The sequence below is a fragment of the Plectropomus leopardus genome, chromosome 8 (assembly GCF_026936395.1).
Source record: "Plectropomus leopardus strain MGB_pleo_1.0 chromosome 8, ASM2693639v1, whole genome shotgun sequence".
NCBI lineage: Eukaryota > Metazoa > Chordata > Actinopteri > Perciformes > Serranidae > Plectropomus > Plectropomus leopardus.
This window is the reverse complement of record NC_142183.1, coordinates 10,872,545-10,884,323: the sequence shown is the minus strand read 5'-3', so window position 1 is coordinate 10,884,323 and position 11,779 is coordinate 10,872,545. Positions and strand designations below refer to the sequence as shown.

Here is an 11,779-nt window from a genome sequence, read left to right as displayed (position 1 = left end):
TTCATTGTAACAACTCTGCACTGTGCACATGTATGAATTGATAACTTTAGTTAATATTAACCAACTTCTGCTTTGATGAAAGCCAAACGTGAGACCCACCTTCTGAGCAAAAGTCTTCTCTGCTGGCAGAGTGCTGATCAGAGCTGAGTATTTATAAAAGTAAAAAATGAGGTTGTTGTATGGCTTTTACTGGTTTTATGAAAATCATGTTCACAAATAGAGTACAAATAGATACAAGAGTCAGCATGCACCTGGCTGAATGCACTGAGAACTTTCACTTGTTATTGTACTCAAGATTCTCTCTAAAATAAATAGAAATGAAGGTCAAAGTAAAACTGAAATTTTTCACACAGCACATCCTGAAATGTGACTTTTTTTTTCTTTTTCCAGAAGATCAGTGCAGCCATGAGAAATTGAAGGTGTATGTGTCAACAGGTGGCACCAGAGTGCTTATTATTTAATATCTGAAAGTGACCAACCAAATACAGAAATTATCAGTAATATTATTCATCTGTTTTTGTTGTAGTAGAAATAGTGGTATTTTTAATATCTGTAGCAGCAGTTGTTGCGGTTTTACAGTTGTGATACTCTGCAATTTAAACATTAAAAAGTTACTTCAAACAACAATTACTGTAGAATCAATTACACAGCAACCAGCACATGATATTTATAACAAAACTAAAAGATTCAAGCTTATTTTTAGTTTGTAAAGAAACAGGTTCAGGGGAATCAGTGGGCTTAGAGTCATGACACATGCTGAGGCGGTGATGGTGTGAGTTTGGCTACACTTTCTGCTGCATCGCATCCACTCTGTTCGACTTCCTGTTGCTCTGTGATGGATGTTTAAAAGAAAGAAAAGGACAGGACGAATGGTTACAACGGAATTTAATACCTGGTGAGAACTGATCCAGAGTTTTTGTGACTTATCTACGTAAAACAGGTTAATGTAATGTACATGAGATGTTTTTGGTTGATGCTTTCACACAGTGACAAACAAATGATCAATGGATCATGCAGCAGCGTGGTCGTGTGGTCAGAATGAAGTGTGAATCCTCACGGGCATTTTTTTTCTTGTCTAGCTTTTAGTTTTCGTTTAGCAGCAGCAACCCTTCAAAGCTTTTCACATATAACAAAGCAAGTGGAATTAAAACTATTATTTTTTGACATGAACAGCTTACAGGAAAAGACCTGCACACGTACGTGCATGCGTGCACACGCACACACACGCACGCACGCGCGCGCACACACACACACACACACACCTGGGCAGTGATACCACAGAGTGTTTCCACTGCAGTGTTAAGGGGATGTGGTTTTCTTCTTTAGTTGTTGAGCAAAGGGAGAGTGCTGCTCAGTCACTGGTCCAACCTACGATGTTGACAGCTGCTGAACTTCTGTTCTCACACATCTTCTACTCACACCTGTTGGCTCTATCTTTACTCCAGCCTCCTTTTTTATCTGCAAAAATGACACCTCCAGGTCAAACTAATTTTGCTTGACATTTTGGGAACTAGCTTATTTGCGCTTAAAAAATATCCACTGATGTAAAGATGTCTCTTTTACAAGGTAAAATCTATGGGAAAATGTCTTTTGGGCCCAGTGGGATCAGGTTACAGACCTGAAAGTTGTCATGAGGGTCTGGCAAAGACACCAAGATGCTGAAGATGGTAGGACATTGCAAGTCAAAGCAGACTGGGCTTTTTTCTTTTTTATGGGGGAAAAGTAAGCAAAGTATGAAGAAAACGAAGTTTGTTTTTTTTTAAATTAATGCATGTAAACATGTTCTAGTAGACACCTCAAATACAAGAATAAACTTGAAGATGAGCACAATAAATTCTCTATCATGTACAAAAAAATACATCAATTCTTGCACACACTCATGGAAAAGTAGGTACTTTCCGGCTTTTATGAGGGCTGGGACTCAATATTTGATGTTTATGAAACTTACTTTCTTGTCACAATCTAAAGTTACTCAGTTCGACCAAATGTCTGGTTTGATCGGTTTGAAGATTAGTTTTTCATGCCTAACACCCACCACTTGAAACCGTCCAGTATTCAGTTTGGGTGGTGGTGTTGCTGGTTTTGTCCCCTTTTATCTGCTTAACCAAACAAGACATCATCTGGTGGTGTGAAAACATGATGCTGAGTTAGACAGCAAATATCATGGTTTGATCCTCCACTAACATCAAGTTCAGTTGTTGCTACTTAATTATGTGAAATTCTGGTGAAACGCTGATGTCTTTAAATCCCCACAGAATTTGGATTTTACCTCCAATTTTGGACTTTGATCGGACAAACCATAAATATTACAAAACATATCATAAAACATTTTGTGATGCTGAACCTGTTTAAGTGATCTTATAAAATAGGTTGTAAAATGTTATACAATGAAAACAACTGCGGTTGCATGGGATTGATTGGTTATTTTTTAGACATTTGATTCAACTAAATTAGTGCACATCCAGGAAGGCAGAAGCCCAAACTATCACACTATCTGTTTTTGCTAAATTTAGCCTGCGGAGGCTTTTTGTCCCCCTAGCTACATATCCTGTTGATGCCCAAAGTCGTAAGTATATTCGGAGTAAACGTGCTCGGTGGTCTGTCAAAGCAGAGAAATGGCCAGCCACAGCCTTCATCTCACAGCTCAGCTGCTGCATGTGGTTTCGCTTGTTTTTTCACAAGCACTGACGTGCAAATACCACAGAACAGACCTGTTGATTCAAACACACTTTTTTTTTTTTACATGAAATATCTATAGTTAGAATTTTACAAGACTCTTTTGACTGAACCAAAAATTAAAATTAAAAATTAAAAAAATTAAAAGCTGCAGTATTTTTGGACCTATAGGAAGTTGCTAATCTCTCATGTGAAATAAGAATAAATCACATGTGCTTGTTGACCCGATGACTTCATATAGCTACTTCACACATGAGGTACAGCAGGATGAAATAAACCAGGTTTGACATTTTATGTTAATTTAAATGTCTTCCAAGGATACTGTGCTGTTTACTCTTTCATTGTACACTTGTATCTAAAGTACCTCTCAAACACAAATAGAGTGGTGAAGGAATGACGTATTTATGGCCAACTAGGAAGTTGGCATTGCACTGGTTCCCTCTACAAAAACCTTATGGGAAATTTTGAATGGGATTTTCGGTTATCGCCAAAAATATGCTCTGTGACAAACACAAGTTTATGAGACGTTTTGTTCAGCATGATAATCTTCACAGATGAACAATACTTTTGTGTGTTTTGAAGAGTAAATTAAATCACCAGAAGCAAAAAGCTGTTGTTAGGCTATGCATGAACTACATAGCGGTCGCACGTATTAAACGTCACCACTATAAACACTGTAAAAACACGTTAAAACATGATCGAAAAATATCATAAACAGATAAATGTACAAGTTCCAGTGCGACTCTGTGAAGCTGTAACTTTAAGGCAGGCCCAGTACTACGTATTCCTCAAGTTCTGCGTCACACAACCATTAAAATGATATTTCAGACTTTGTGACGTAGGACTGTATGGACTACTGATCCACAGAAAGTATATTATATACAGTAAATGTCAGTCCGCACACCCCCAGTTTGGAGAAGCAGGCTGGTGCCCAAAACTAAGCAATTGACAGCTATGATGGAGTCAGCAATAAAACGTATTTTAGTCACCAAAAAATATCAATAATCATTTAAGTGTATGCCATATTAAGATTATTTTCACTGCTTTACCTTAATATCAGACAGCGATTTCTGGCGAGATGTGACTTTTTTTAGGCGGCTAAAGTATGTGTTATTGACCCCCAGTCTAGCCTGCTTCTCCACCGGGGCGTGTCAGCTGACATACATCTATTGTATTTAATACAGTGACATTTGATAAGTACCTAATACTAATCCACACTATCCTTGTAAAGTTTTTAATATATCTACCCAAATGCCTTTTATTGTCGATACATTATGAATTACGTGTAATTTGAAATTACAGATCACGGTGAACACTTTGATCTTTCACTCTTACATGTTTTTTCCACTATAGATCAAAGCTAGTTGATTACTCTGCCTAGGTTTATTATTACAGGGTTATTGAGCTACATGTAAGATTAAATATGAAAAACCAGCAATGTTCTTCACATCAAAGATTTAAATTGGTTAATTCAGCCTAGTTCTATTTATGTAAAGTTTAGGTGGAGTCTCATGTCTCTCTTAGTTCCTGAGATGACAAAATTACATATCAGCTCTGAAATGGTAAAGCCCGCCAACGGACATGCATACAGTGAGCTTTAATCATCAAAGCACAATGCTGGCTACCACATGTGCTTTGAGATGTGAGGAGGAACTGATCTGTGTTCACTGCACACTTTCTTTTTCAAAAGGAAGCCTCAACAGAAGCATGGGTAACATGCTATATGGAGACCACATCTATTAGGCATTGTCAGTGCATTCATTGCGAATTACAATGCATTCATACAGCTTTATGACTACACTCATAAACAAACATAATTCTTACTGATGCACTATATCAACAGTCATAAAACATTATAGATGTGAATTATCATTTATTTTAAGGGTCAAGTGTGGTATGGATGCTCTTAACTAATTATAAACTAGAGGTTGACTGATGGGGCTTATAATGCATTATAAATACCTACTGTCACCTATACACACACATCAACAATCAACTGTAGTAAAGACTCATTGTGTGTTGTAACAGTCCATGCAGCATCATAATTTCCATTTTTTTTTTTTTAACCTCCAGAGCGGCCCTACAATGCAGAAAAGTGTACAATGATGTGAGGAGGAGGGGTAAACAAAGCTCGCTGCTCAGCGAAAAATTGAAGCAGAAACGGGAGGACTCAGCTGATCTCTCAGTGCATGTGCTGCTGCTGGCATATTTGGGTTAAATGGCATCGGCACAGACAGTTCAGCCTCACGCCATCCTACATCCTGTAATGTGCCCTCATTTATGTCCAAGAGACATTTATGATGCATATCAATGTTGTGGAGCACACATACCACAAACAATGCTCCGACTTTGAGGGCTGTATTGTGATGTTCCACCTGACTTATCCAAACATCTGAACGCATGCATGCACATCCTGCTATCTGAATAATTTGCCATTTAAATAGCAGGAAACAGACTGCGTTTTTGACGTCAGACCAGCTTTTATTTGGTCAATGGCGCAATCGATCTCTGTCTCAAAATAGCAATCTGCCAACAGTGCACCTGATCTCACCTCACTTTAAAACCGACACGCCCAGGGGTGCACAGATGGGCGCAAATTTATTTGTCATTTAAAGGATTGGGCGCCGGGCGTGAAAATAACAACTGCGCCAGTCTGACACTAGCATTGACACTTGCGCTGTGTCGTGTGCCACCTTGCGCCGAGCATAAGATAGAGCCCTATGAGTCCTTACTACAGTTGACTGTTGATGTGTATATAGGTGAGTACAGGCATTTATACTGCATTATAAGCCCCATCAGTCAACCTCAAGTTTATAACTGGTCAAGAGCATCGGTAAGATACTTGCCAGTAATAATTCATTACAAGTCACATCTGTTATGTTTTATGACTGTTGATATGGTGCATCAGTAAGCATTGTGTGTTTTTATGAGTCAAGTCATAAAACATTATAAATGCATTATAATTCACTATGAATGCCCTCATAATGCATTAAAGATGTGGTCTTCATATAGTGTTACGGAAGCATCATATTAGCTCTGTTTACTGTCAGCTGGTGGAAGGAGATAGAGTCCTACATCTCTGATTCGATAACATCTAATGCAGCACAACCAGCTTACAGTTTTCAATTAACTGTTCGTTAGTCGACATTTATCACCAAATCGTCAACATATTGTATTGTATTTCAGTTTGGACAAGAGTGGCAGACAGACTGACATGCACATACTAAAATCCTTGTAACTATTCATATGACACAACTAAAAAATACTGACCCATTCTGTTGCCCTATTATGGTGTTTGATACTGCTACATGTCTGCAGCAGCTACCCTCTGTCAGGGCAATCTGTGCACTGGTGGCCTCCTTTATTTCCCACCTCTACCACAATTTCTCAACTCTCAGAGCTTCTGAAGAACTTGTGGCTTCTTCTCGAGATGATATTATTGTAAGTTTTAAACTGCAAATGTCAAGTGTGACAAAATACAGTACATGTTAACTGTTGGTCATAGACCTTCTGGGAATCTTATGAATTGAACGTTAAGAGTTCATTTTGGCCTCAGAGATCAATATTTTAGATGAACGCATTGTTCAAAGAAAGCTGGCTGAGGTTAGTCACTTGAGTTGCTTTAAACCAATGCCAAATGTTGTTTTCCTGTTACCTTCCTGTCCTGTCACCTTAACGGGAAGACTCACACCTTCTTACTCGTAGCGGTGTCATCACACCAGACTTCTCTGAACAGAGGTGAAGAAAGCATGAGGATCACTTACAAAAGGTAAAAGCAGCTACACAACACAATAAAAACACTCAATTACAAGTAAAAGTGAAGCATTAGGTATAGGACTTAAGCAAAAGTACACAAGTTTGAGCAACAGAAAGTACTTACAGTATCATAAGTAAAAGGCTCCTATCAGTGTTGTGCTACATTGGATCAGTATCACAGATGCATAAACATGTATATATTACTTTATTATTGAAGTTGATAAAGCAGGAATCATTTTCACGGTTTCCTATAAGATAAGATAAGATAAGAAAAGATAAGATAAGCCTCTGTTTGTCCAACATTGGGGAAATTTGCAACAAAGCAAGAAGCATCAGTTAAATAAAATAAAAGCACTATAAGTATGTACTGGTCAAAAACCACACAGATCAGTTTTACTGACTATTACTGATTACTACTGATTAAGTTGAGTTACGTTTAAAAAAAATATTAAAGTCACAACTGTGCCTATGGCATCACAAATAGGGCATCACAGAGAAAGTAAAAAGAGTTTTAAAAAAGTTTTATCTGTATTTACACATGATTGTATAACAACATATAATAAAGTGTTTCAGTCCTGATTATTTTGCTTTAGAATCGTTAGCTGATCTATCCGGGGAAAAAAAACAAAAAGCTGCAGCTCAGATTTACCGTAATAGGTCATTGGCTTGCAAAATTTAACAGGAAGTGTATTTCTTATGTTTCAGCCAATCAGTGTGATTTTCACTTGATCACCTTGTGACAAAATCTTCCATCTGAGTGAGAAGACATCAGTTGTGTAAGAGAGGAGCTCTGTACCACAATGACTGGAAGACAGGCTGCTTTGATTCTCCTCAGTACACTGTGTGAGTGCAACTTTACTTTTATAATTTTAAATGAATACTGCTGTAATATATCATTTTATTTCTCTTTTCTTCAGCTCTGATTCAAACCGCAGAGGTTGCTGAGCACATCTCTGTGACTGTGGCTGAACCTGGTGGCAGTTTGACTCTGACATGTCTGTTTCATGGAAATGAAGCCGGGTTATTTTACTGGTACAAGCTGAAGTTTGGATATATGGTCGAAACAGTTGCAGCAGGAACGTTTAAGACAATACAACTTCAAGGACAATTTAACAACTCACGATTCATAGTGACTAAATTGGATGCTCAGTATGTTCTTAATATCACAAATGTGAGCAAAGATGACGAGGCAACATACTTCTGTCAAGCAGGATCCGCATACATCATGAAATTTGTTAATAGCACACTTCTAATTGTGAACGGTAAAGTATGTTCATTCAGTGTCTTTGTTTACTGCTTTGTTAAAAACAAACAACCATTTGTAAACTGCCTCTTTGTGAATCACACAGATCGTAAACAGCAGAAATCTTTCTATGTGGAACAAAGTCCAGAGACTGAGTCGGTCCAGCTGGGCGACTCTGTGAATCTCCAGTGTTCACTTCTCTCCAAGAACAAAGAAAATGAAGATCAGTGTCCAGGTGAACACAGTGTGTACTGGTTCAGATCTGGATCAGCAAAAACTCATCCAAGCATCATTTACACTCACAGCAAGGAACGAGAGGAAAGAAGCTGTTTCTACAGTCTGTCCAAAACGATACAGAGCTCCTCTGATACTGGGACTTACTACTGTGCTGTGGTCACCTGTGGAGAGATCCTGTTTGGTGAAGGAACTAAAGTGGAAACAAGTATGTTTTAAAGTCTTTTTAAAATTATAATACATCTATACTGATTACTATTCTGTTGCTTTCTTTTTTCTTCTGCCTCATAAATTACATTTATTTTATTATAGGACATTGCCTTTTTTCTTGAGACAGACTTTCCTCTTCAGGCCTCTAAAATGATTTAGATTCGATCAGATTTATGTGCTCAGATTAAGAAATACTGTGTGAAGCCTTTGATGAGGGTTGGTTAGTTGACGCGTTTCACAAACCATGAAGGTTTGAAACCACTGAATTAGCTATTTACAGGCTACTTGCGGTGGACCTAAAATTGCAACACCTATGTAGTACAGTCCTTTCATGAGAGGGGTTTTGCTTCCTCAGCTACTCGTCCTATTCCTCTGTGTGTGTGTGTGTGTGTGTGTGTGTGTGTGTGTGTGTGTGTGTGAGCGCGCATCTCCATTTTCTCCCATCGCGGCCTCTCTGCTGTTCATGCCGTCTTGGGCATTTCACATTGTGACTTGAGGGGCTGATGACAGCAGCACTTACAGTGCAACCTAAAAAAATACTACAGCATTATATCAGTAAGTTTTTGACATATTCTTGGTGACTGTTAGCTTGACCTGCCAGACGAAATTACAAATGCGAGTTATGCTGCATTCACATGGAATCAGTCAGATGGCAAAGGGACAACACTTTCTGAGCAGTACTGGAAGAAACGGACACTCTGACAGAAAGGCAGGATGTCATAAGGATGCATGCATGATATGTTGGGATATCGGTGATGTCGTATTGCTCACAAAGAATGGATAAAATAAATTAAATAAAACTATATGGGGTTTATTATTTTTTGTAATTTTTCTAGTAATGTCCAGTAATTGTCAAGATCGCTCATGTTGTCTCCTTTTGTTAAGGACCCAGGCAACATCTGGTTGTAAATTCTGTCAAGGGTTTTCAACGGGGGTCTACTACCCGCTGGGGGTCCTCAGAGTAACTGTAGAGAGGCCGCCAAATTATTATTTGGGACTTTAATTTAAGTTTTTTTTTTGAGGTTGTTTTTTTTTTTCAAAATTAAAGTGGCCAAGGAGTACATTTTTCTTGAAATTGGTGACATTTCAATAACCTTACCTTTTTTGTGGGAGTGGGACATTTTAATATGTCAGTGTGGGTAAAGTGAGACATAATCGTGTTCTTGTTTGAGATTAATGATTCAGATTATTTATTGATGTTTATTTCACTCCTTTTTCTTCTACATACAATTTTATTGTGCGACGTTTAATCTTTGGTGCCTGAACTCTGTGGAAGACAAACTGATCTGTATTGCTTGAAATCAAATAAATCATTTACAGAAAACCATACAATCGAAATAAAAACAGAAATAAAAAAAGACTGCGAGTTCACAGCCATGCTGAGGGCTCTGTGAAGCTTTACTTAAGCACAGTGATGCTTTGAACTAACTATTCAGATCAAAATGCTTACATGCTTACGAAGACAACATGATAACATGCTGATGTGTAGTTTAACATATTATGTCAACCATATGCTAACCTTTAATATCAGTAATGTTATTAGTTTGTAAATATTCAGTCATAAATCACACTTTTCATTTGATGCTACATAAAACTCTGTTTTATCAAAGTGTATCTAAAAGGCTAAAATTCACCAATTACACTATAAGTCACTGGTGTTGTGGAACAATTGTTTGATTTTGCTTTCAGTTTTTCCTGTTAGAGTAAAATAAAAATGTCTAATAAGAGTCCTAATACCTAAAATATAAAATAGGTAGGCAAGTTATGATCACTGTCTGTATAATAGTCACTTAAGAAAAATCACCTTTTTTACTCTCCTCTCAGGACAGGACCTGTACCAGTACCTCATTGTCCTTGGGCTGCTGCTGGGCTGCTGTGTAATTGCTAATGTGGCTCTAATTATCTCCAGAACTCAAACGTCAGTTTGTAAACTTTGCAAAGGTAGGTTCATCCTGTTGGAGTATTCAAACTAAGCAGTTAACTGTACTTACTATACTTTATTCTGCTTTTCTGTGTCCGCTTGTGTTTTTGTCAGCTTTGCTACACTTAGTAAAGCAATAAAGCCAGTAAAAGATTAAAATGTGCTGTGAAATATTAAAATGTGCTGTTGTGACCAACTTGTCACTGGATAGTCGGTGCTACTGGGATTACAGACATTAAAGAAAAATGACAACAATAACTTTACTGCTTGTGTTTTCATTAACAGGAGGAGCTTCCAGGCATGACGGATCAGTTGACGATCAACGAAGTAATGTGGTAAATACAACCGAAATATTGTCTAATGCACAACTAGAACTGAATCATAATATTTGATTATTTTGTAAGTTCAAATATATGGCCTCTGAGCTAGGAGGGGTATACATTTTTTGTCCAGAAATCAATCAAATGTATTTCCTGAGGTGACACTCCTATCAACAGAGCATCAAAAACTGCTTTTTGATCTTATCTATGGTTGCAGCTATGGTTACATTTAGGCACCTCTATCACTGTGTTAGGGCTTAAATAAACATAATGATCTGAGGTTATAGTATTTCCTAATCCAACCATGTCTCATAGAAATTATACATTTATATAGTACCTCATTTTATTCTCATTTACATTATAATAATAAGCATTCTTGACGCCTAGATTATGGCCAGGGACAATTCATTTTTTTTAATGAATAATATGAGACAAAGGATTTAGTCCCCTCTATGGTTACGTTTAAACAAAACTACTCAAGTTATTTCAAAGGTAACTTAACTAGAGTAACATGGTCACATAGCTTTTAATATTTAATATATATATTTAAATATATCAATCCAATATTGGTTGAGATATTACAGCTCCTAAATCCAATAATCGTACCTATCATTTACAGGATGGTGAAGCAGAGGCACTAAACTATGTAGCCCTGGATTTCCCCTCAAGAAATGCCAAAAGATGGACGAATAACAGGGAGTTACCACAGGACTGTCTGTACTCTGACACCAGAGACTATCAGTGAAGAGCTGCCGCCACAAAGAAAGAACTCTTAATATGTTTATCTACATAACTTTCAGGTATTTAATTCCTGTTTAGGTGAACAAGATGAGAGATATTTTCTGTAATGTTATTGTTAATAGCACAATCAGAGACAGCTCTTGTGTTTTCTGATGTTAATCTTTTTTTCAACCAAGAATATATTTATTGTTATTTTCATTATTTTATTTGTTTTATTATTATTGCTTGTGATATATATCTTGAATAATCACTAGAAATCTGAGTGAAATCAAATGGAAACAAAACGTTTGTCATTAAAGAAAACATACATCTTCGTTCCTTATATTGTGATGTTGGACACTTTTGTGAATATTTACTAAATTTATTTAATTTAAGAAAGGTGACTGGTGTGCAATTAATTTTCTTTTCACTTTCCCTCTGTGTGGTTTAAAGTTGCTGGACCAGCAAACAGCTTTTGACAGGCAGAATATTTGATTTGAAATCTTTCACAAACTATTTATAGACTACATAATAAATAGATTTAGTGGGTTTTTTTTTTTTTTACTTGGGTTAATATCCATTTAGCTGTGAAAGATACAACCCAAATGCAAAAAAATGAATATACTACTTCTGCTCAGTAAGACTGGGGTCAAAATTAAGCAAAAACCAAAAAGTCTGGCCCAAATCCTGAGACATCAA

General features: G+C 37.1%; 1 protein-coding gene across 3 annotated transcripts; it reads left to right on the top strand.

Annotated features, from left to right (window-relative positions):
- Positions 1–6,222: 6,222 nt before the first annotated feature.
- Positions 6,223–11,423, top strand: LOC121948184 (uncharacterized). Of its 3 annotated transcripts, none has more exons than XM_088080876.1 (6): positions 6,223–6,445; positions 7,138–7,275; positions 7,350–8,117; positions 9,944–10,060; positions 10,326–10,375; positions 10,980–11,423. In XM_088080876.1, exons 2-6 carry the CDS (start codon positions 7,233–7,235, stop codon positions 11,103–11,105), a joined length of 1,104 nt encoding a protein of 367 aa, XP_087937002.1. In that variant the 5' UTR covers positions 6,223–6,445; positions 7,138–7,232; the 3' UTR covers positions 11,106–11,423. The 3 variants fall into 3 exon arrangements, with proteins under 3 accessions (XP_087937002.1, XP_042349421.2, XP_042349422.2); XM_042493488.2 differs by lacking the exon at positions 6,223–6,445 and having other exon boundaries at positions 7,065–7,275; positions 7,350–7,694; positions 7,782–8,117; XM_042493487.2 differs by having other exon boundaries at positions 6,223–7,275.
- Positions 11,424–11,779: the final 356 nt, after the last annotated feature.

Bases quoted from the DNA above. Each gene is read 5' to 3' on its own strand.
- LOC121948184 (XM_088080876.1), top strand. From the start codon at position 7,233: ATGACTGGAAGACAGGCTGCTTTGATTCTCCTCAGTACACTGT. The intron at 8,118-9,943 runs GTATGTTTTAAA...CTCTCCTCTCAG, and splicing joins AGGAACTAAAGTGGAAACAA to GACAGGACCTGTACCAGTAC. The intron at 10,376-10,979 runs GTAAATACAACC...TATCATTTACAG, and splicing joins ACGATCAACGAAGTAATGTG to GATGGTGAAGCAGAGGCACT.